This window comes from Melanotaenia boesemani, chromosome 11 (assembly GCF_017639745.1).
Source record: "Melanotaenia boesemani isolate fMelBoe1 chromosome 11, fMelBoe1.pri, whole genome shotgun sequence".
Taxonomy (NCBI): domain Eukaryota; kingdom Metazoa; phylum Chordata; class Actinopteri; order Atheriniformes; family Melanotaeniidae; genus Melanotaenia; species Melanotaenia boesemani.
The window spans coordinates 14514329-14540069 of NC_055692.1; the positions used below are offsets into that span (position 1 = coordinate 14514329).

The window sequence follows — 25741 nt, forward strand, 5'->3', positions numbered from 1 at the left end:
GTAGCCTATTAAGAAAGACAGCATTACTGACAAATACATGACCTACTGTGTGAAAGAAAGGGGGAACACATATATTAAGAAAAAAGCAAAAAGAAGTAAGCCAAGTTCAGAAAAACCAGCCAACTCTATATTAAACTGTATATTAAGCTGAAAACACTTAGATTCAAAGATCTAATTTACCTTTAAACAGTACAATTCATGCACAGTGTAAAAGTATCAGTACCAACCAGTATACAGGGGTTACAGAAGAGAGAAAGAAAGTATAGCATAAGAGTGTGCCGTGGTTTGTTTTATTTATTGGTTTAATTGTTTTCTTTTTATTTATATTATTTATTTCCCTGTTAATTGTTGTATTTTCTGTGTTGCTTTGTCCGTTATGTACAGCACTTTGTTTCAGCTGTGGCTGTTTTAAAGGGCTTTATAAATAAAGCTGAGTTGAGTTGTTGGAGGAGCATGAATTCCTGTTACTGTGTGGGTACAGTTATCTAGTTTTTTGTGGAATATACTTAACATTAATCTGTAAGAAAATTCTTAAAACACAAATATAAACGTAGTAAAAGGGGGTAGGCATTAACGTATTCTTACTTCTACCTACTCCCATGTTCTGGAAATTGTCTGGAAATGTTTTTATAAGTAATATTTTTCTTTTTCTTGTTTTGTTGTTTTTAAGTATGGACTCCCATTTCATTCATTGCAATATCCTCTAGTAATTTTTTGTCCTTTTTTCCACATTGTTTTCTTTTAGGATTTTTGAAAAATAAACTTAATGAACAAAACTAATTTGGCTTGCTGAGAAAAAAGTAAAACATTACCTGAAGCACAGAAATTCTGCCATTTTGGTAAAATGTATCCTGTCCAGTTAGACTTCGGCCAAGTAGAACCAGAAAAGTGCTACATTCTTTAACAGAATCACCTATAACACTGAAACCCCTGATATTTCTTCTTGGGATATTTTAAAGAAAGAGAAAATAAATCAGATGCCAAAGCAACATACCTGCACCAGGTGAATAAGTGTAGTGAGTATGGCGCATCGTAGCATGTTGTGTTCTTCAGACTGTTTCCAGAGCAGGGGTAGGTACTGAACCAGGCAGCCTACATATGGCCGGATCTGAAGCAGAGAGAGAAAGAAGAGGAAACAAAAGGCGTATATGACTGTGAAATCCAACCAGCATGTTTAAAGAAAATATATTTGATGTTTAAATTAAGAAAAGTTTGTGTATTTCTTATAGAAAAATAGAATCTTAAGAGTAACAAAAGACCAGAAACTCTTGTTTCTGGTTCTTAAATGTATTTACAAAAAAAAAAAAAAAAAAAAAAAAACTGGTGGCGCACACAACTAACAAGCTTAATTGGCCATTATGCTAGTCTTAGAATAAAGATGATGAGTGGTTTGTCACTCTGTGAAAGTTAACTAGGGAAGTAGGTTAACAATTCAAGAATAATGTGTCACAAATTAAAATAGCAAAGATTCTAGTTTTTCTATTATATATAACATCATAAAAAGTTGCAACGATTTCAGAGAAATCAATTTATGCAAAGGGCAAAGCTGAAAACTAGTACTTATTGGCTTTGATGCACCAGGCCTCAGGCAGCACTGCTTTAAAAACAGACACGTTTCTGTAGTGGAATCCACCGTTAGTGAAAATAATTGGTTACTATATTCACAAATGCAAGTGAAATCGATACCATGCTAAAGAAGAAACATAACATCAGACTGATGAACAACTGCCCTGCCGTCTTAAGAATTTCTATTCAAAATTGTCTTTGTAAACCATGGATGCTGCATCATCTGAGCTAAACACCAGAGGAACCATCTGAATGTGTCTTATCAATGTGTTCAAAATACAGCATTTGTTAGGTTATGGACTGGAATTAGTTCACACTGCCATGCACATTTGTGATGCTTAACAATAAGTAAACGGGTTTTGTCCTCAATATGTGGGAGGCATGGGGTGGAGACCGCACACTTGCCTCCACGAGGCACCCTGATGTCAAGTCTGCTAAAATCTCAAAACAAGCCTCTGGGAGGGCCATCATCCAGTGGACAGCTACTTTAACCTACATTTAACCAGCATAAAGTGCCCATCTTACAAAGGCAGGCAAAACACTGCCATGGTGGACACAGGAAATGACAAGAGGCACAGACTTCTGCAGAAAAAGTTTCAGGAGAGGAGGCTCAGCAGTGCTCTCCCCTCCATTCAACCTCCAGTGATTTGGACACAGGCTGGACAGCTGTAGACAGGAGTATGAATTAGGAAAATCACCCTTTTATTTAAACATAATGAAATCTGTTAAAGTTATTGTGTTATATATAATTATTCTGTTAGTTATTTTTCAGTTATATGTGTCATGACCTGACTTTTTGTTTAACCAATAAGAAAAAACACAAAAATGTCTTGCTTGCTTTACTCATCAATCATTACTAATCAAGCTAGGTGTAAAAAAATAAATTAGATTACACAGTACATGTCATTATCAGCCCTACCTGTTGGTATTTTCAGGTCCCTCTCTTTTAAGACACTGTGAGTGTTCAGAAACTCTACTCTATACTAATGTAATCTTGTGATTCTCAGTTCTGTAAATGACCCTATGGATGCTACATTTGCCAACATGGTGTCAGTCTTTGCATCTGTGGCAGCAATATTTAGAGCTGAAATAATGTCATTGGCAGTGTTTTCTTTTTTCTGCTGACCCTGTTACAAGTCACCCCAGGAGATCATGTTCCCATCGCCTCCTGTCCTATACATCTTCCTCTGTCATGTCATACTTGTCCTATCTCACCACATCCATTAATCTCTTCTTTGTCCTTCCTTTCTTCCTCTTTGCCTGCCATCTTTTTTTTTTAGCATCCTTCTTTCAAATATAAACATTGCCTTTCTTCAGTGCATACTCAATCCAACTTACTCTTGCATCTCCTATTTTGTCCCCCTACAGTCCAGCTTAAACAGTTAAACTTATCATCAGTCAGGCTTTTAACATCGCTCCTTACATGACTGTTTTCTAAGTCAATGTAATGCTTTCTGTTTTTTACATTTTTACATTAAAAATATCTAGTACCCACCATGCAGATGCCATCATCATCATTCATGTGTAGTAGGGCTGCAACTAATGACTATTCTGATGGTTGATTAGTCACCGACTATTAAAACGACTAGTCGACCAATCGGATTATGTATCTCACGATTATTATAAATGGATCTTATTTCACTTTCAGCTTTGAAATTTTGCATAAGGTTGTTAAGTCTGACGTGCCTCCTCTTTAAATGTTCGAGCATTGCAGACGTACTTCCGTGGTACACAAGGTCCACTTTAACAATCTCACATGTATTTAATTTATTTTGTAAGTTTAACGTGAAGTTATCCCAGACTTTTAACGTTCTCCGCCTCCGTTTTCTTCCCTAGTCCGCCACCACATTTATTCCCCTGGCGGACTTCACTGCGCATGTGCAACTCTCAGCAGAGATTAAAAAAGAAGACGATGTCTCACTCTGTATTTTTTCCCCTCTTTGTGCATGTGCATTGAGCAACTCTCAGCAGATAGGATTAGAAGACGATGTCTCACTCGGTAGTTTTTTTTTTTTTTTTGCCGACAATAGTTGACGGCTAAATTCGTTGTCGACTATTTTTATTGTCGACTATTGTCGACAACGTAGACTAATCGTTGCAGCCCTAATGTGTAGAGGTAGGATTTAAAACGGGTTACTGTAGATGCAATTGTTGCGCTCTCTGTAAACCTTGAGACACCTGATTATAGCTCCGATTTAAGGTCTTCTGGGCTGACTTGTGTTAACGTTTCATATTCCCTGTAGTGGATGCACGGCCACCCTGCAGGTCTCACACAGAGTTCCCTTTCAGTTGATTCACAGTCATTTCTTAGTTCTTACATTTTCTCCTCGCAAAGAAAACCCCTGGCTAGCTAGCTACAGTTAAATAGCCTTATTCTTTCAGAAGGCTACAGCCAGCTCAGAATGAACTGCTCTTGTTGGTGTTGCTCCCTGCTGCCTGCAAGTTAGCGTGCCAGCTTGCAGAAAGCTATTTTGGGTCATTGTTCTGGTGACGAGCGCAGTGTCTCGCTATGAGTACCAAGCCTAAACAAGTGAAGCAAAAGTCTTCTGTTTGGCAATGTCCTCAGCGATGAGACTTTTCGTTTCATGAGAAGGACCGGCACAAAGCGTGCACCTTCTGTCTGGGGATCGTCCGTGCCAAAAAGCGTTAATGGAGCCTGGTGCCTGTACATTCTGTCGGCAGCTTCAGTGCCCAAGGGCCCCATGGAAACTTAGTTTTAGCTGGATGCTTATGAGGACGATGATGTGCTGGACATCAGCTGGGATGGTCATGGTTTGTCGAATGACCTAACTGTCCCATCCCGCATCCATTGGTGGGAATGAGGCAAATGATCCATGCTATATGTGTTGTACCATGTGAATTGATTGAAAGGCAATGTAATGTTATGCATACAACTACTGTTCACTGAAGGAAAGGAACAAGGTACAACACAACACTTCCAGCTGTGCTCGGCAAAGAGCGGCTATTGAACTGAGGAATGACAGTGATGATGATGGTGTACAAGTCAGGGTGAGGCCCCACCCACATCATCACACGTCATTTGCTTAAAGACGTGATTAGAGGTGTCTTCAGCCAGGACAAGTGAGGGTGTGATATCCCATACTATGCGTGATTTGCCTTGTTTTTCTCCTTCAGGGAACAGTATTTATATGCATAACATTACAATTTTATTGCTCAATTACACCTCCTTATGAAGTGGGCTGAAAACATGGGGATATGTTAAAACACAAATATTACATACTACCCTGAGGAGAAGAACAAAACGGGATAAAAAACAAAATCCACTAACCGGTCCAGGGTGACATTTGAAAGATTGACAGCTAAAATAAAATAGGGGCTTTATCTCACATCGTCATCTTTATCATTTCAACTCAAGCTCTACTCATGGCTTCGTTGCCTATATTTCTCAGTTCCTACCACTCTTTGTGGGTTAAAAACCTCTTGTGAGAGAACTAGAATATTTATAGGACTTGTAGTGGCTGTAGAAGTTTAGCCAGGCCTAGTGACTGGGGAAGACTTAACCAGACTGACAGTTCACTGGGATGAAAGCCATTTCTATGACAGATTTAAGTCAAGAAATCATTTAAAGAAATGTGCTTTAAATAAATCTGAAAAGAACTCAGTGGGGGATTGAAACGAAGGTCAATTCTTTCAGGGTTGACAGGTAAATGGATTAAAGTTACTTAATGGGTGCTCAGAAAAAATAAAAGACTCCATATGGCTCCAAAAGCACTGCAGAGACAAGACTGTAGCCTAATGGTAAATGAGAGCAGACAGCACAACAACGGCTGCCTGTCGGCTTGTGATTTACAAAAAAAAAGGGCTTAGTCGCACTGAAATGACAACAAAACATCAATAATAACCATCTATCACTGTGGTCAGTGCAGAATACATCTACAATTGATTCACTTGACTTGATCTTTCATGCTAGAATTGAAAATGTAAGACAGGAAAGTACATCTCACCTGGATGTTTACTCTCTCGATGACACAGGAGATAACATGGAGCACCTGCATTTTAGTATCGCACTCCGTCACCTGCTGCAACAACTGAAAAAGCAGTCCAAAGATGGACTCCAGATACTACAACAAATAAAAACAAATGTTAAGGGGGAAAAAGGAGGAAATGAACTGCTGAAAAAGTATACTTTGGTTATATTATAGTTTTAATTTTCAATCCTGAATAAAGTATTGTACTCACTGGGAGGAACTGTTCTGTCCTGAACTCAAAGTCATCCACAGGTGAATGTTAGATAAGGATAAAAAAAAATCTAAATGTTTCAAACAGACTGAAACAGCTGCAGGTTTAAAAACTTTAATTTTCAGCAATCAATTTGGTTCATGCAAAACCTCAGCCCCATCAGAAAAACACCAAGTATGGGAAGGATATTGAGCTTGAGGGTTGTAGCTGTCTCAATTCGCACCTGTGAGGGAGTGAGGGGGGGAAAAACTGTTAATTATGCAAAGCAAAATTATACACTGTCACTCTTAAATCAGTGTACACAAAGCTAACTACAATCAAAGCTGCAGAATAAGATGACATGCTGAGTTCCTGGTGAACTAAGCCAAGAGAAATGGAATAAATTTAGAAATAAGTAATTATCATATAGGATTGCCACAGATAAATATAGGAATGCAGCCAAACACAAAGAAAGTCCCTTCTCCCTACTCAATTTAGAAATAAGGCATATAAAAAATGCATTTTACAGACAGACACAGACACAGACAGACAGACAGACAGACAGACAGACAGACAGACAGACAGACAGACAGACAGACAGACAGACAGACAGACAGACAGACAGACAGACAGACAGACAGACAGACAGACAGACAGACAGACAGACAGACAGACAGACAGACAGACAGACAGACAGACAGACAGACAGACAGACAGACAGACAGAAAGAAAGAAAGAAAGAAAGAAAGAAAGAAAGAAAGAAAGAAGGAAGGAAGGAAGGAAGGAAGAAAGAAAGAAAGAAAGAAAGAAAGAAAGAAAGAAAGAAAGAAAGAAAGAAAGAAAGAAAGAAAGAAAGAAAGAAAGAAAGAAAGAAAGAAAGAAAGAAAGAAAGAAAGAAAGAAAGAAAGAAAGAAAGAAAGAAAGAAAGAAAGAAAGAAAGAAAGAAAGAAATCTTGTTACAAGCAGCAGCTTCACTTTCACGAACCAGCAGTGTAAAGTGGCACCATCAGAGTAATGAGGTGGAAATGTACACAAGGGAGAGTGGACGGATGGCAGAGAGTAGATGAGAGAAGGTAAATGATTTCAGAATAAGGTAAGAAGCAGAGAACTTAATTACTGCAGATCCTTTTAAGAAAACAATTCATGTGTCTGTGGGTACATTAATGAAGTGTGCAAGCAGTGCAAAGGCAAATGTTATCATATGCAATATATGAAGTCTTTGCAATGTTATTCTACACCAAATGTCACTCATGTGTACTTGTCCTTCAACTGGAATTCATCTACTTCTACAGTGCTACAGAACCAGGTCACCACTGCTTTAATACACACAACTTCAGACCATTTGTAAGTTGGACATCCTTCCACTAACACTAACTCTTAGTGCAGATGTGACCCCACATATTATTGCATATTCATAAGCTAAGCAGAAAACCAACTTGGTCTTTCAAGCCTGTCTTGGTCAAGGTATAAGTCCAATGTGATTTTTGACTTACATCGTCTTGATTCACCTGGACATTTTACCATCAGTAATATACTGCAGGGACAAAAAGACGCCACCCAAAAAAAAAAGAGTTTCACACTAATATTTCTTTGGATCGCCTTTAGCTTTGATTGTGGCAGCATTCGCTGCAACACTGATTTGATAAGCTTCTTCAATGTCACAAGATTTATTTCCATCCAGTGCTGCCTTCATTTTTCACCAGTATCTTGTATTGATGAGCCCGACCATTGCACAAAGCTTTCTCTGGCACATCCCAAAGATTCACAGGTCTGGACTCTGTGGTGGCCAATCCATGTGTGAAAATGTCTTATTCTCCCTGAACCACTCTTTCACAATTTGAGCCAGATGAATCCTGGCATTGAGAGCTTGGAATATGCACGTGTCATCAAGAAAGGTTAAAAAAAAAAATAAAGAAATAATCCACTGATGCTCATTCAGAATATTCATTCTTTGGACATAATGTTGCTGAACCTAGACCTGACCAACTGCAGCAACCCCAGATCATAGCAGGCTTGTACAGTAGGCACAAGGCATGATGGCTCCATCACTTCATCTGCCAGTCATTTTACTCTGGTGTTCCTATCACTCTGACCAGGGTAAATCTGGACTCATCAGACCACATTACGTTCTTCCTTTGCTCCAGAGTCCAATCTTTATGCACCGTGGCATATTGAAGCCATTTTCTCTGGTTAGCCTCACCGATTAGTGCTTTTCTTATGGCTACAGCTGTCAAGTCCCAATCCCTTAAGTTCCCTTTGCAATGTGTGTGGAAATGCTCTTACCATCACTAATAAACAAAGCCCCGAGTTTTACTGTTGTTTTTCTTTGGTGTATTTCACCAAATGTTGTGTGATGTATGATGACTCCCCACTATCCTTTCAGTTTTTAATAATACTTTGGATACTTCTTAACCCAATTTTAGTAGTTTTCTCTGCTTGATGCATGCCAATGACCTTTCTTAAATAGACTAACATCTTCTCCACAACCACGGAGTGTGTCTTTTGACATGGTTGTTTAAGAAATGAGAAGCTTCGCATTGCATCATTTGGGGTTAAACAATTTGTTGCAACTGAAAGATAGTCGCCCATGCAGTAATTATCCAATAGAAGGCTCGTACCTATTTGTCTAGTTAAATCCAAGGGGTGACTTTTTTTTGGCCAGGCAGTGTATCTTATAGGGACCTGTGGTTGTTTTAAGTCCTAAACAGTCACATGCCTCAGCCTTCTGCGCTATTGCCAGCAAGAAACAGCAGTTGGTCCTGGCATCTGATGTTAGATTTTCTTCAGTGCTGATGAAAGGGATCATCTTCACTGGGCAGAGGCACTTGCAATGGCTAATCCCACTGCAGATGGTACTGAATCTGCAAAGACCCCCAGGACTTGGGCTTCATCTAATAGTACTATACCAATATTTTCTGATGAAATAAGGAATACTCTAAGGTTCTGCTCTTGGTAAAAAATACACAGTCTCGCTCCAGTATGCCAGCAACCAGGCTGTGTGCATATCCCTCTACTGCTTCTGCTTGTCTCATATTCACAGATTAAGCACTGAAAGCAAAATGGATCCAAAATATGAGTTAATAATTAACATAAATTCACAAGGGGCTTCACATATTATCCAGCTATCAAAACTTAAAAACAAAGAATTAATGTAATCATTAAAACGTGACACGTTTACATAATTAACAATAACACTGATTACATAAAAATGCAAATAAAATATCCTTAACTTCAATACATTACCGAGTAAATAATGAATAACCTTTGTCAGCAAAAACCAAATTGTTTTATTAACTCATCAATTTAAATATGTTTAAAAAGACACATGCATAGTGTCTGGCTGAGTGAAAATATTTACTTCATTATCATTTTTTTTGTTCTCAAAAAATAATGATCATAAAGAAAAACAGCAGGATCAATTCTTACATTTAAAAACATAATTAGAAAAAACTAAATAAAATAACACTGCACCGATTTACAAATTTTGAATTTAGAGAAAGTAAATGTTAAATAGAAGGTGCCAAAAAAACCTACTGGAGTAAACTACAAACTGATGATGCACTCCTGTGAGTTGAATCAAGCTGCAGGTACAATTCCTTCAGCTAGTATTTTCAACAAACTTGCTTGTCAGTACTATAACTACAGCTGGCTCATCACTTTAATCAGTGTAAGCAACCTTCACAATTAGATATTCTGATGAAGAAAAAAATATATGATTAGTGTCTTCTATTTCGTTGTCTATCTCAAATAAAATAAAAGAACAATGGCTCTACTGGAAAACAGAAAGAGTCTCTAGATGTAACACTGGTATTTATTTTGGGAAAAGGCTAATCTTAAGAAAAGCGCATTTCATTTCATTCCAATTACCTGTTTGCCATGTTTGTTCCTTGCCGTTAAGTTTTAATCATAATTAATCCCAGATGTGATCTGTGACTTAAAACTGAGCTTCGGAGAGATGCTGCGTGTACTGTACAGACATTACTAACACCTTATTAGAATGGATTATAATCATAAAACACAAATCCATATATGAGATTCCTCAAAGTAGTCAAGGGGGGCAAACTGCCAGTCTGTCGTTAAAGCTGACTCAATGACAATTTCAGACATTAGCTGCTAGTGGGAATGCAAGCAACCTGGAAATGTGTGGATTTAAACTTGCTGTTATGCTGTTTTTTTTAGCTTTTACTCAGTCAGTAAACAACAAGAATGTTTGCTAAATTACCAAAATATTATGTATGATTACTCCAAATATGAAACTTAGCACAAAAAGAAAAGAAAAAGTGAATTTTGTCAATTATTTCTTTGTTGTAATAATGCTTCTTGCCAATAAGTCTTATACCACTGGAAAGCCTGTTTATTTTCCTTTGAAACGGTCATAAAAAAAATGCATTTGTGGGATGAGAGCAGCACAGGCTGTGCCCATAAAACTTGCTATATCTTCTCGGTCACTGTCACATGGCCTGTTTGTACTGGGGTCAGCAACATGCGTGCAGGCACCTGGACATGTGGAGGAACGTTTTGTTCAGCAAATGAGCCCAGATTAGGCCTGCAACAGTTAAATTGTGGGGTCAAAGTGTAGAGAAAAGACACAGAATGTTCTGCAGAGTGATGTGCTGATAAGGTAAACAGCTGTTGATGTAGGGAGTGATTGTGTGGGCATGTCATTATTGGAGACAATCTCAGTGCAGAAGGAAATCAAGATGAGATTCTGCAACTAGTGGTAATCGTATTTTTCCACATTCTGGAGCCAAACTCTATCCTCAAAGATGAAAATGCTTGCCCCTAGACAATGGGGTTTATCAGAAACTGCCTCCAGAATTTAGGCCTGGACGATGGAATGGCCTGCCTGCAGTCAGCCCCACTGATCACTTGTGGGATCAGCTTGGGATTCCTGTTCACGCCAGACTGACCAGCAAAACGATGTTGACCGACTTGTGACTAATGCTGATGGAAGAATGTTATGTCTTCCCACAGCAGTGTTTGACCAAGCTGGTGAACAGGCAGAGGAGGAGGTGGTGCCAGGCTGTTGTGGCTGTGTATGGCTCTTCCACATGTTGCTGAGCACCATGTACTGTATGTTAAACAAGTAAATTATCAAATTGCTTATATGTGTGGTTTCTTAGGCTTCAACCATATAATAAGCTGTTCGGCATTGGCAGAAAATGTGGCAAGTTTTTGGTGTAGTCCGCAAGTCAAGAGTGTAGTCCACATACTCACCACTGCTGCACTTCACTCTATGCAAACAACCAGGTCCACAAAAAAGCTATATATATATATATATATATATATATACTGACTGGGATGACTGATAGAGGGTAGTATCTCGATTAGCCTCATTAAAAAGTTTATGATCAATAATTCATTCTGCATAGGAGTTTCAAACTGGCCCAGCATTATTGATCAGGGATCACAACATGATTGATGAGCTGGTTGGTCAGTCATGTATCAGTAAGTTTATGTGAGGAAAGACCACTGATACTCTAAAAGCCATAATTATCCTCATAACCTAAAGCAATTTCCAATTTAACATGAGAAATCTCTGTATCCATGCAGCTTCACTGGAGGAAAAAAAAGGATGGTAAATAGAGTATCTGGTAGTTTAATATAAATGGCCACATTTTAATGTGCCAAATCATTATAAACAATAAAAACAAAATAACTTTGGGAACCAGATGTCAAGTATATTAAAAAAATAACATAATACATCTTGTTTATGGACATCTTACAGCAGTCGGACATTCATTTTTATTTTACTAGTATTTAAAGCAGCTGGTCACATCAGTTCTGGCGGAAAGGCACTTATGCTTGCAAAAACAAAATTAGGTTTTGCACACTCACTTATCCCACTTTCATTCTGAAGTGTCATTCTGCATGCTTTGCCAGCATTCATTTAACTAAAACACCAAAAACGGATGCTGCATTTCACAAGTCACAACAGGAGTTATGCTATAATCGTGATGAGGGGGTTGCCAACTGTAAACACTTCCCAGCAAGGTTAAAGCCTATGGACGACCAGGATGGTCTCTCAAATAGCAATACAGCATTTTAATAAGTAATTAAATGTGAAATAAAAATTTAGATTGCTAAATATAATTTCAAATTAAAATATTAACTGATACAAAGTTAAATACAAATTACAAACTGTTTTGTATTTACACATTTTTAATTGAAATATTAAGGAAAAAAATATTCATTAAATACTGTTAATGTATTTTCAAATGCAATAATAATAAATTTGGTTAGAAATGCATTTGAATTTCAGGCATTTAAAATGGTAACTCTCTTTTCCATGTCTCGTCTGCACAGGAAAGAAGTGTGTTCTCAAAAAAAACTTTCTTTATGTTTATATGATATCCTCAAGAAATGTATGTCGCTAACAGTAACAAATACTGTAATGCACGAAAAAAAAAAACCTTTAGAATGGTTTAAGAGTCTTCAAGTTGAAAACTCAACAGTGGTCTCATGTGATGTGTGTAGAGGATGACTGCAGACAAATATCTGCCATTTTCCAAATAAGGACCAAAAGTTTACCAAGTGCAAAGATTTATAGAAATGAAAAAGTGTAAAGAGTTTTATTATTTTTATTTTAAAAAGCATTGTGTTATTTTCAAGTTCAAAAGTAGAATGATAGCTTTGTCAAAATTCAATTTTAGCTTTATGTTTTAAAATTGATCATTATAGCAATGGTTTTAAACACTGAGTAGAGATCTGTATTGCCAAATTTAATGATTATAAAAGCAATGTTTTCAGGAGGGAACCAGATAATCCAGTAATCAGAAGCAGAAACAGACAGACAGACAGACAGGCAGGTAGGCAGGCAGACAGGGTCTATAGCTTCCTTACCACCAGGTCAGGATCTTGCATGAGGCTCAGGATGACCTCGTAGAGTAAAGGCCGCAGGTCAGATTTGAACTTGACAGAGATCCATTGTCCTATTAGCCAGATGACCCGTCTGCGTATCAATTTGTAACTGGGGGAGAAAAAAAAGCAGAGCTCTGGTTGGAGGGAAAATTTTTAACAGACAAAATCTATGCACCTTTTATCTAAATTATAACTTAGAAAAATAAACCAGATGGCTTTCTTATTAAATCTATGTGATAGAATAGAATAGAACCAACATAGGGATGTGTGATGGACACAGCTCTGGGGAAAAGCTGTTCCTGAGTTGGGAGGTGCTGGACCTAACCATTCTGAAGAGGCTTCCCGATGGCAGTTGCTGCAATAAGGAAAAACTAAGGTGGGTGGGGTCTTTGATAATACTGGTGGCCTTCTTCGTAAGTTGACTGATGTATACCGATTCCAGATCCGGGAGCTTTGTCCCTATGATCCGCTCGGCCGCTTTCACCACTCACTGCAGGTCCTTCTGCTGCTATACAACTGGCACACCAAACTGTAATACAGCTGGACAGGAAGCTCTCATCTGTAGAAGTTTACCATGAGAGTATGTGGAAGGTGGGCCTTTCACAGCCTTCTGAGGAAGAAGAATCTGCTCAACCTTTTTGACCAGGCTTGAGATGCTGGTGATCCATGTGAGATTGCTGGACATGTTGACTCCAAGAAAGGTCAACATCCACACGCGCTAAGGTGTCACCATGGATACAGAGAGGGAGATACTCTCTTCTTTTGACTCTCCTGAAGTCGACAATCATCTTCTTGGTTTTGGAGGTGTTTAGGACCAGATTGTTGTCCTTACGCCACTGCAGTTGCTAATGGTTCATCTTTGAATATATTTAATCAACAGCATAAGGTGGAGATTATATAATCTGTGCTGAAGGACAAAGCCAAATCCCTCTATTAAACTCCCTCACCATGTCTAATGTAGCCCACTCTCTGCCTATATACATTTCTGCATTGATGTCCACATCACAATAAGAAAGGGACAGATAAAGTGGCACTATTATAAAGGAAATAGGAGGCTGTGGTTGACTGATTTTTACATATAAAGCAATTTTAAAAAACAACCTAGGAAATACACCAAGGTAAAGTAAAGTTAGGTAAAGACACTTAGAAAACTGATGTGTTGTTTATTTGTTTAAATAAATGCATGGTAGCAAACCAAAGAATGCTTGAGGGACAGTGAAACCACTGGGTAAGGACTAAGGGAAAAAGTCTTGTTAGAAAAGCAGAGGGTTCAGAGACCCACAGGGGCCAGGGTAAAGTGTGATGTGAATTAAATTGCCCTGTGTTGCATGTCGGGCAGTGATGCTTCTTCAACACTTGTTTTAGGCAAGTGTCCCTAAGCATCTGGCCTTTTAGTATCTGCAGAAGAAACCATGTCGGGGGACCACCTTGACAGAAATGAGGGAATGGAGGAATGAAGGAAGGGTAAGATGAGAGGATAAAAAAAAGGGAGATAAGACTCACTGGCCTCTTGTCAAATATCTACATGCTATCAAGAGACCAAAGTCTGGGCAACTAACCAGAAGATACTAAACTACAGCATGACTCAGGGCTTACAGATGGCTTCTGACACTATGTGCATTACTGTGTGTATGTTGGTGTGTGTCATACTATGAGTGTTCAAGAAAAGCAAAACTATTGGTCCTCACAAGCTTGTGTTTGCTTTTAAAAGTTTTTAAATTTGTATATAGACAACCCACACTAGCAACACTAATCCACTGGCTCTTAAAACTTTTTACATCTTGTATCACTTCAGAAGATATTAGGTTTTCTAAGAACCAATTTTAGAGTCTGGCAATTTACAGACTAAACAGAGCATAAAGGCCCATTTGTGCTTGTCGCAGAAGACGGATGTGCAGACGGATGGACTGTTTCGTCTACAGTTACGCACATAATTTAGTTCGTTTTCAGGAAGTTTAGCTATCCTTCGCTTGATACCACTGATACCAATGAAAATCGCGAGCAGAATAGCTGACATGCGACCAGAATAGCTGACATGCGACCAGCGAAAGAAACAAACCACAGTAGAAGAAGAGAATCAGGAAGGGAACAAAAAAAAAAGCAGAAGAAGAATGAAGACGAGAGCAACAACTGTAGAAATTGTGTGAGCTTTTGAAGAAAGACTATTTGCGAGTGTTTAGGGGGTGTTGGGTAGTTGGAAAAACTTAGCGACGCATTACTGCTCCCAAACAGTGTCTGAAACTGACGCCAGCTCGCAGGAGTGAACTCTGAACTTAGTACTGCCAGCTAGTAGAGGAATTGACTTAACAACCATGGAAATGCAAAACACGCATGGAAGTATGACGACAGCGGCGTATGACAACGTTTGAAACAGACGTAGCTATTTACGGGCGTATGTACGTAAAAGGGCCTTAAGGGTGGAGACAACTGTTCTTGGATCTGTAACCATGCCAGCATTAGCGGATCAACCAGAGATAACTGTTTTCATTTGACAATACAAAAACATTCATCAGTAATTTACAGATTATTGTAAATTGGTCAACATAACTAATTAAAGGGAGCATGAGTACCACAAGTGGTATTCAAACCACAGTTTGAGAACTATAGCAATCAACTATATGTCATTTATACTTCAGTTCTTATCATTTTAAAAAACAAAGGATTGCAAACTGCTCAGAAGCAAAGGTGTATCCAAGGAGAATTTAATCAAATTTGAACTGGTTTATAGACAATGTTAGCCACACCAGTATGATTTTTAACCTATTAAAGGCAACAGAGGCAAACAGTGAGACTTAACATGACAGAGCAGGAGCAGCAGTGCCAGTGAACAGGCTGTATGCCATCTGGTGGCAAACAATTAACCAACATCTCACATAAATAATAAATTTACATGTGATAAACTGTCAACACATTACCACTCATTCAAAGTGAAGCCTTTCGATACATTTTGCATCGTTTTGCTTCAACAAATACCAACATGAAACATGAACCTAAACTAGCCAAACTGAACTTGAAGCAAGCCAATATCAAAAGATCCATTATCAAGACATTTTAGGTTGCTGTACTGCCAAACACTCAAATGAGTGTTTAAACCATTTCACAGCTTCACATTACACATATTAAAACAATTTACAGAAATAGTAAAGCAAATAGTTGGCCTGGGAATGACTGGAAACCAGTCCAGGGTGTACTCTGCCTCTTGCTACATCAGTTGGGAAAGGCTCCAGCCCGCTGCAACCCCACATTGGAAAAAGCGGGTATAGAAAATGAATGAATGGATGGTATAAAACAAATATGGCTGCAAGAAGCAATGAGGGATCTAATCATCATGGTAACTTCATCTAATAATGTTAGTAGCATCTGTTTAAGTTCAAAGGAAAAATGTATCTTTGCATATTACTGGATTCTTTGATGGCCAGTAAAACAAAAAAACATGAATTAATTTGGAAGTAATGACATGTTTTAGCCACAGTATTAACCGATTTTTTTCTTGGTGGCAAATATAATTATTCACTAAAATGCCTTTTTACTTAATGCAGAAATCTTCTGATGGTTCTCCATCTTCCTGTTTGGCAGCTTTTCCAACCAGAATTGATAAGTCAAAAGTTTCTGAAAAATCAAGTCAGAGAACTTCTGTAAAGACTTTGGTCATTTGGTTCAAAAGTTACATGTGTAAAAGGACTCCAACGTTAAACCTTTTAAGCTGCTCCAGAGTGGCTGAATACAAGAACCAGGGGACTGCTCCCATTCAGTGTATTAGCTAAAGGATCTACTTACCGGGAAATAAAAACAACCAATTGAAAATGGTAGAAACCTATTGTGGCATCCATTGTATGTGGTAATATGACTAAAAGATAACAGTTCACAGCTCTCTGTAAATATCCAAGTACCAGTACATAACTTTGCCAAACACAATATCTGCTTCACCTGGAGAATGTGGATGATGTTGTTATATTAGTGTGCACTAACAAAATGGAACCAAGAATGGAAAAGCAGACAGTGGTGCAGGCTGACAGGGGTTTTTGTCTGTCAGTCAGGTCAGACATGACTCATGCACAGTAAACCTGTCAGCAACTCTGCTCATCACTCTGGTAAAAACATGGACAATCCATGACAAAAATATCAGCTAAACAGAAAATAGTATTTCAGTTGCACATGATCCTCAAACAAGATAACCTTCACTACTACTCTATTGAATTATTGCCCGTTTTAGTGTAATGCACAGTAAAGTATGTGCATTTATAGGTGCATGCACCTAGATGATTGTTCTGGTATAACTTGGCTATTTACAATGTCGTTTAATTTTTTTTATGCTCAGTTTTTATGCTCCTCACATGTGAAACAAACTCCCAAAAAACTGCAGGTCTGCTGAAACTCAGCAGTTTAAAATCAGGGTTAAAACATCTCTATTTGCTGCTTTTATCAACACAACTGTTAAATCCCCTGCACTGGAACGTTCTTTCTTGCACTTCATCCATTTTATTTCAGCTTTCTTTCCCTTTCTGTTTTATTTTATTTCTTTAAAACTTTGTTTTTAAGGCACCTGTTATTGATTCCTGCACCCAGCTGTATTTTTTTTATGTTTTATGAATGAATGAATGAATGAATGAATCAGAATCAGAATCAGAAATACTTTATTAATCCCTTTGGAAATTCCTCAGGGAAATTTGTGTTTCCAGTACAACCCGTCCAAGACTAGACAGTAACAACATATAACACAAACAGGATCAGGCATACTGAGGCAGCAGCCGTTTCTACAGCGCTCCTTTGTCTTAGATATAGGAGAAAGATAACATTAGGGGAATAAGATGTGGCTGGAGAGAATAAAAAAAGGCATCTCCACACTGGGCCTAAGGACCCATTATTGAGATACAAAAAAAACACTCCTTGGTACATAAAGCACATAACTCAGACATTCATAACATCAGAAACACGTGGCGGGGGGGAGAGGGGTCTCCCATCGCAGCAAAGTGCGGACGCAGCTGAGCGCGTCCAATCATCCCGCCGCCTGGGAGTGGAGGGAGAGGGGGAATGGACAACCCAGGCAGTGAATCATCGGGGAGGTGCATCTGTAGTGGTGTATGTGAGTGTGGTGCGTGTGTGTGCGCAGTAAGTGAGCATGTGAACTTTGTCCCAGTTCTCCATCTCCAGTCTCTGCCACCTGATGATAGTGGGCATCCTTGGGAGCTGATCCAGGTGAAAGTCCACCGCCCGTGAGGAGGGTGGGGGGACTGAGCATCCGTCAACAAAACATTCCAGGGAGCTTTTTAACCAGCCATCCAAGGCCAGTACAGGGAGCCGAATTTGATACCAGTATTTGTTTTGGTTTCAGGCCAGAGCTGTTTCGTCTGCCTTGAGTCTATCAGTGGTCCCACTGGCGACTCCAGTCATCCGAATTGTGGGTCAATTTCCATCCAGCCGAGTCGACAACTTCTCCAAGTCGGTGTCCACCTTACGTACAAGCACAGAAATCGCAACCAGTTTGCCATCCAGAGCTGGAATAGCCTCCAGTTTACGATTTAGCTCCTGCAACACCAAAGTCTGATTGTTCATAGCTCGACACACACCGGCACAAAAATCAAGCAGCTTGCTAGTGACCGCCGACAGTGTCCGAATTTTGCGATATGCCAGGAAACCGCCCGCTCCACACAGCAGAAACCCAGTTATCATGAATCCGAATGTATAGATGTCTTCAGCGTCCTCGACAGGCAGGATCGACAGGCACATGACTTTCCACACTCCCCAGGAATCCATCACATATCCAGCCGAAAACGTTCCGCCAGGACAAGCTGTTTTCCCGTTTGAATAAATTTGGTCGATTGCATTTAGGGACCAACTGATCAAATCCATAGTTCAAGATTTGAGTTTTAAATGAATGAATTAATGAATGAAATTACATCAGCAATGAAATTCTTAAATCCCAGGCGCTCCTAACAATACTTAAAAGCATTTAAACCACAATAAAAATAGTCAAACAAGAATACTACAATAAGTTATACAGTAAAATATATAATAAGCAATAAGAAAATGCTATTATTTAAAGGTGGTGTTGCTGCTAACAGCATTTAGAAGTCTTTTGGCCTGCGGTATGAAGTTGTCCCTGAGCCTGATGATACGGGCTTGAATGCTGCAACTCGAGTGGACGGACCACTAGTGAATGGTCCATGTCACTGTCAATGTCTGTCAACAGGAAGGCAGCAGCAGAACTGAGGCGTGATCAGATTTCCCAAAAGGATTGTGAGGGAGGGCCTGATACGTGTTTGCATAAGGGGTATAAACATGACCGAGTGTGTTCTTGCCACGCGTAGAACGGCTGATGTGTTGGTGGTATCTCGGCAGGACCTTCCTCAGGTTGGCACTCTTAAAAGCCCCGGCTACAATAAAAGCAGCCTCCGGCCATGAAGTCTCTGCTCTGTCGATAACTTCAAACAGTTCTTCCATGGCTCGTTGGTTTTATCGTGTAGTGGAACATACACTACCGTCATGACAACCGATGTCAAGTCACGCGGAATATAATAATGCTGGCATCTGATCATGAGGTGCTCCAGGTCCGGAGTACAGCCCATAGAAATAATTCCCACATCTGGGCACCACTTGTTGTTCACCATGAAACAGACACCACCCCCCTTGCTCTTTCCTGAATGTGTAGTCTGGTGCAGCCGATAAACGAAGAGTCCCTCGGGAACAATGGCATAGTCCGGGATCGAGTGGTCGAGCCAAGTTTCCATTAAAGCAAAAACGTTACAGATGTAAATCTCCCGTTGAAACGCCATCCTGCTCTAAAGTTCATTCAGCTTGTTGTCCAATGACCAAACACCTGCCAGAAGAATACTTGGTAGAGGAGGCCGACTCCCCCGCCAGACCAGGACTCCAGCTTGTGACCATCCTCTCCTCCGCCGCCTCTGCCAAAAAAACTCAGGTACAACAACAGACAAGCGCCGCCATGGAGATTCCCTGCTGTAAGCTGGTGGCGAAAAAAAGTTGTTTCCACCACCGACATGATGCATAGTAATTTATCTCTATCATACTGCATGACAGGGCTTACTATAGCTGATTGCGTAACTAAGAAAAAAATGAATAGTAAGAGACTAAATAGAAACTAAATAAGAAAAAAAAAAAACGTTAGGTTATGATTTCATGTAAATAAATGTTTATGTAAATTAATTTGAAAAGTCTTGTACATGAAATGTGCTATACAAATAAACCTGCCTTGCCTAAATGAAATCCCAGATTCCTGTATGTAGGGAATGAGCTTTAAGACTGAGAATATAAGGACTCTCGTTCTCACACAATATCTCCAGTGTTAATTTTCTCCTTTTTAATCAAACTGGGTCTAGGTATTAGGTAAACAGATCAATTTTCAGATAAACGTCACTTGATCAGACAGGTGACCTTGTTGGTCACAAAAAAGCAAATATCAATAAAGCAAAAATAAATAAAATAACATAAGAGTGTATTAATTATTATTCAATCAGTACCACTTTTTCTACAGGCTTGTTCAGCCAACAACTCGACTTACACAAACTAAAGGCTGACTAGCTTAAGGAATCTGAAAGCTCAGTGTAGTTGGGCTGTTTGTCCTCCCCTTTAGCAAACACACTAAAATCCATTACTTTGTGTTTTAACAGTATGAAGCAATAAATATATAATAAAATAAAGAACAAAATCAATCCAATGTCAAATTACAGCAATGAGGACATGATAAACAGAACCAGACTTATTTTTCAGCTTGTATTGCTCACCCAGGAGAGAGACTGATTTCTCCAACACAAAAAGGTCAACCCACAAAAGACATTGTCAAAATGCCAAAGTGTTTTTTTAGCCTTTACATTGACAGTAGAAAAATCTGTATACATGACACAAAAAAGCTCTTTCATCTTACTTTAAAGTGATCCATTTAAATTGACACTAATAGCATGCAAAGGTATAAGCAAAACTAGAGTCACATGTAAGCTTTTTATGCGCATTTGTATTTGTGCCTGTGCACTTCAAGATGACTTGCTTTCTTTCCTGTGCTCCAAGCTCTTAGAAATGATGATTCGTCATAGTTTTAACAGTTATGGGCAGAAAAATAGGGGGAATAGCATAACATGGCCAAATCAGCACAAGTGTGTCTAAGAGTGTGCAAGTACAGTTCTGTACAAAATGTTGATCTCACATTTCAGTAGCATGAGGAATAATTAATTTGCTGAGATGTTATTTGCAATTCCAGGGAGCATTTAGAAAAAATAAAAACAGACTTTTGTGAATTTCTCTCTGAATTTGAACACATTAAACCTAGAGAACAGTGCTTACAAATTAGCCTTTAGCTTTCAATGATTTTTAATTTGCTGTTTTTACTTGAAATTACTCCTGATGTTCCATTTTCAACATCAATGTAGTACTGCAGCTCTGTATATCTCATTCTGAGCCACAAGTATTTAGCTTCAATTAATTTAATCTCGAGTGGCCATGACTTGTGGAGTCCCCCAGGGGTCAGTCCTTGGACCTCTTCTGTTCAACTTGTGCTCCCTTTGGGTCAAATATCACAGGACTATAGCATTAATTATCAAAGTTATGCAGATGATACACAACTTTGTGCTTCTGTCACCAGATGACTGCAGTCCAATAGACTTATTGTGTCAGTGTCTGGAGCAAATAAACAAAACTGAAATTATTCTGTTTGGTAGCAAAGAGAAGAGGGTCAGCATTGGTAAACACCTGGACACTTGGGCTCTTAAAATCACCGACAAAGTCCGTAACCTTGGAGTGTTGATAGACTCAGACCTGACTTTCAGCAGCAACAACAAAGCTGTCACTAAGGAGTTTTTTACCAGCTCAGAAAAATCAACAGAATTAAAAGTTTAGTCTCCCAGAAAGACCAGGAGAAACTCATCCATGCATTAATCTCCAGTAGACTGGATTACTGTAATGGTCTTTTAACTGGACTTCCTAAAAAGAGCATTAAACATCTGCAGCTCATCCAAAATGCTGCTGCTAGAGTTTTAACCAGGACTAAGAGATCTGAACACATCACACCAGTTTTGAAATCTTTACACTGTCTTCCAGTCAGTCACAGAATAGATTTTAAAACCCTTCTGATTGTTTACAAATCCCAGAACAGTTTAGGCCCAGAATACATCTGTGATATGTTCAGAGAATATAAACCTAGCAGAGCTCTTAGATCCAAAGACTCTGGTCAACTAGTCCAGACCAGAGTCCAGACTAAACATGTAGAAGCAGCATTTAGCTGTTATGCTGTAAACAAGTGGAACAAACTGCCAGTGGAGATTAAACTTTCACCTAATGTAGACATTTTTAAATCCAGGTTAAAAACTTTTCTTTTGTCATGCGCCTATGCATGAAATCTGCACGGTAACTTTTTAACTCATCATGCTTTTAATCATTTTAATGTAATTTATTATTTTATTGTGATTCTTGCTATGTGTTGCTGCCTTTTACTATTACTAAATATCTGTAATGCCTTTGTTTTATTTAAAGCACTTTGAATTGTCCTGTACATGAAATGTGCTTTACAAATAAACTGCTTTGCCTTGCCCTCTCATCTTAAAATCGTATTTCCTTCGCATATTGCTTATTGATGCAGGCTTATCAAGGACATTTGCAATCAAATTTATCTGAACAGTACACATCTGAGAGCTGATCAGTGTGGAGTAAGCATCGGAGAGCATTAATAAAACTTTAGCTTTTTGTTTGTTAGCAGGGATACTTCTACTAAAGTCTAAAAGTTGGGGTGTGGGAGTTGTTTTTAGATGCATCGCAAAGCGGACATGGACGGTTCTGAATTGATTTACAAATTTTAAAGAGCAAAAAACAATTCTTTAACTGTTGATTAAAAACACAATGTTGAATAATGCAAAAGGAAATAGAAGTTGTCTTGCATTACCAATAAATTAAGGAGTTTTCTTCTTTGATGTTTCTCATATCAAATTTAAGAATCATATGAGAATCATGATACACGTTTCCAACATAAGAGAAGCCAGCTGATTTCATGTAATGCATCTGATACCACATCTCTAAGTACCTGGGTCCACAGGTCCAACGCGAACTACAGTTTATAGCGATTCATCTTTTTCCCATCAATGCTGAAAGTTGCCAAGCACATGTATTGCTCACCATAACCTCCAACATACTGGTACAAATGTTTTGTAACACCTGACAAGCCATGCATGCCTTCTGTTTCTTTGCTAGCACAGGCTCAACTGAAACAGACTTAATTAAAGCAATATGCAAACAAATGATAAAAAACTGACCCTTGCAGTTATTTATTAGGTGAAGACTTGCTAAATCAGTTCATCTCCAAAAATGTCCTTTAAATTGCTTCAGAACCAGATGTGAAGAGGTGGATGGGTGGGAAGAAAAAAAAAAAAATCAATAAGACCTCCAGGATATCCTTTCCTAAGGAGACAGCATGGCTACTGGCACAGACACACTGTGAGCTCAGAAATAAAGGAACAGAAACATACATCAAATCTTTGAAGCTGACTTAAGGACAATTAAACCATGTAAATAGGCTGTACTTTTTTTTTCTGAATAATACATCGTAACTTAGTGTGTCCATGTAAAGTTTTAGTATTTAATTGTTGTGCTAAGCGACCATGTAAAAACATGAAGATAAAAAAGAAAAGCATGCTTATTAAAACACCAATGCCCAGATGACCAAGGAAAGCAGACAGAGGAGCAGCTGCAAATGTTTTGCTAACAGCGACAAATGTGCAGCAGGCGAGTGTGTCGGCCAGAAAATCTGCTTTGAATGAGGCTTCTGGCAGACATCAAATAGGTATTGTCCTTCTGCTTCGCATGAGAGTTGGCCATGTTGGGGAAATATTTCAGTCACGTAGTTGCTGTGTTTGATCTGCCATTACTATCAACAGTGCAGAAAAAGAAAGTCAATAGAGATAAATAACTTTCATGAAAATATTGCAACATAATGGCCCCGACAAAATCTCCAACAACACAAACAGTGTGTAAACACGCTGTGGGCAAACAATGCATGGCATGATTTCAACTCCTAACTCCCCTGCACACACACAAAATCAATCCTCCAATAAAAGTCAAAGAGGATAAATCCATAGTTTTGAAACATTTTGAAAAATTATCCTCCTCATCTTGACCCTCAAACTTTTGGAGCACTATTAAGCGAGAGTTAAGAATTATTTAACCAGCTAATCCTCAGTGGTCCTTTCTGTCCCTTGTTTGACTCCGGAGCCTCAGTGACATGAAAAATATAAACTGCATCTGCAAAAGCAAATAGCCCACTCTGTATTACTTATATAATAAGCAAATGCTTATGCCAGGAAAAATATTTTATCAAACAAACAGAATAAATCATCTTGAAAATTATTGATGTTGCGCACAATAATTTGTGTCATTAGAAGACTAATTGTTGAATAAAGCAGTGTTTAAAACTTTGAACGAAGGCACATCAAGGGGCACATTTACCTGTAACAAGTGTACAGTATTACCACAAGACCTGGTCCCCACAGTTTCCCACCATCTATCCAGAAGCAAACCCTTATGATAAACCTGAAAGTCACATTATTTAAAACATGAAGCATTTCAATAGATAGCAAAAGGATGCATCTTTACTAATAACTGGATACAGATAAAATGATAAAATACATGAGAGGGAGAGATCAAAGAAGTAAGAGAGATCAAAGAAGTATTGCTCGAAGGCGCCACTAGTTTGACTACTTGATGACAGTGCATTTCCGATAGACTTCATCGTCATTGCAGGATCAATTTTGGGCATTTTTAATATAGTGCTGTGATTTTTTTGTGATAAGATTAAAAAATGGCAACTGCTCTTCTGAGTTCTCTGACAAAATCAGCATTTCCTTCCCCACAGGTCTGAGGTAATACAGTATATTCTCGGTTCTAATGTGCTCCACAGCCTGATTCAGCTGAATAACCAAACTGCTGTTAGTAAGAGCAGTGTGCACCCCCCTACACACTGACTCATTCTTAAACATGCACACACCTATTATGCTGTGTGACTATGTCCCTTGCCAACTCAGAGGCTTATCAGCATCTCGTCATTTATAATAATCATGACATTTATAATTTGCCTTTGGGATTAATAAAGTATTTTTTATTTCATTAACTTAACAACCCCCCCAAATGCACCCACACACAGGACAGAATTGGTCCTGCTTAGAAAGGGCATTATGAAAAAGGCTATTCACCCACAGCAGAATGTAAAACTGGATGATGCACTAAGAAGGAAGATAAGCACAAGAAAGGTGTGTGCAAGTGTACATTTGCACAAATGTGCAAGTAGAAAATAAGCTTGACTGGACGAAAACTAATAATAGGCCCTTTTCCAAAGTGGTAACGGTTTTTGTTGTCATTTGCCCAGAAATTAAAAAAATAAATAACTTTTGCAAATTTCCACCAACAATACTCAGGTTTAAAAAAAACTTTCCCTCACCTCCCAAACTTTCCCGAAAAACAAAGCACCTGGTAGAGCAGTAGGGCTTTTCAGATTCCGTGGAATTCCTGATGGGGCAGGGCTGCTTGCTGAGGAACTGATTGGTGAAACATACTTGAGGCGTTCTGCACTTCTGTTCATTGTATGTCTAGGCCGGGGTACGGATGCAAACATGTTTATTTCACTTCTACAAACTTAACTCTGTTTTCTGATCATTTGAAAAATGGAGAGTGAGTGTATGGAAGAGTAGCAGACAAGCATGCAGAGCTGAAAGTAGGACACACAAATAAACAAATCCAAGAAAGGAAAAAACTGTAACTAGAATATAAAAAGCTGAAGGACCTCATCAGACAAAATGGGTTGACTGCTATACCAACTAGTGGCATCAGCCTCATTAGAATTAATTTGCGTTGTAGAGTGTGGGGGAAATCCAAACAATGCAGATAACAGGAATTCTTTTACCCATCTCATCAGGCACTTAGAGAGCACAGACCTCCATCAAGCCTTTGTAAAAAAAAATATTTTGACAATGCATCCTGCAGAAGGTCTCATGTGACTGGGATCGTCAGACTGATCACTGAGGAAGACGACATGGAGTACGGAGGACTGAAGCAGAACTTTGTGAGCTGGTGTCAGAAAAACCCCTCCTGATGAATGCCGGGAAAACCAAGGAGATAGTGGTGAATTAACGGCCGTCTGCTGGCC

At 38.8% G+C, this 25741-nt stretch overlaps 1 protein-coding gene across 1 annotated transcript in view; it reads right to left on the bottom strand.

Annotated features, from left to right (window-relative positions):
• ipo11 (importin 11) overlaps window positions 1-25741 on the bottom strand; it is a 134182-nt gene that overhangs the window by 60328 nt on the left and 48113 nt on the right. The window contains exons 16-20 of the mRNA XM_041999342.1: window positions 12589-12715; window positions 5956-5989; window positions 5767-5807; window positions 5532-5648; window positions 995-1108 (exon numbers count right to left, since the gene is read on the bottom strand). Of these exons, the coding sequence (XP_041855276.1) occupies window positions 995-1108; window positions 5532-5648; window positions 5767-5807; window positions 5956-5989; window positions 12589-12715 (433 nt within the window). The remainder of the gene's footprint in view (window positions 1-994; window positions 1109-5531; window positions 5649-5766; window positions 5808-5955; window positions 5990-12588; window positions 12716-25741) is intronic.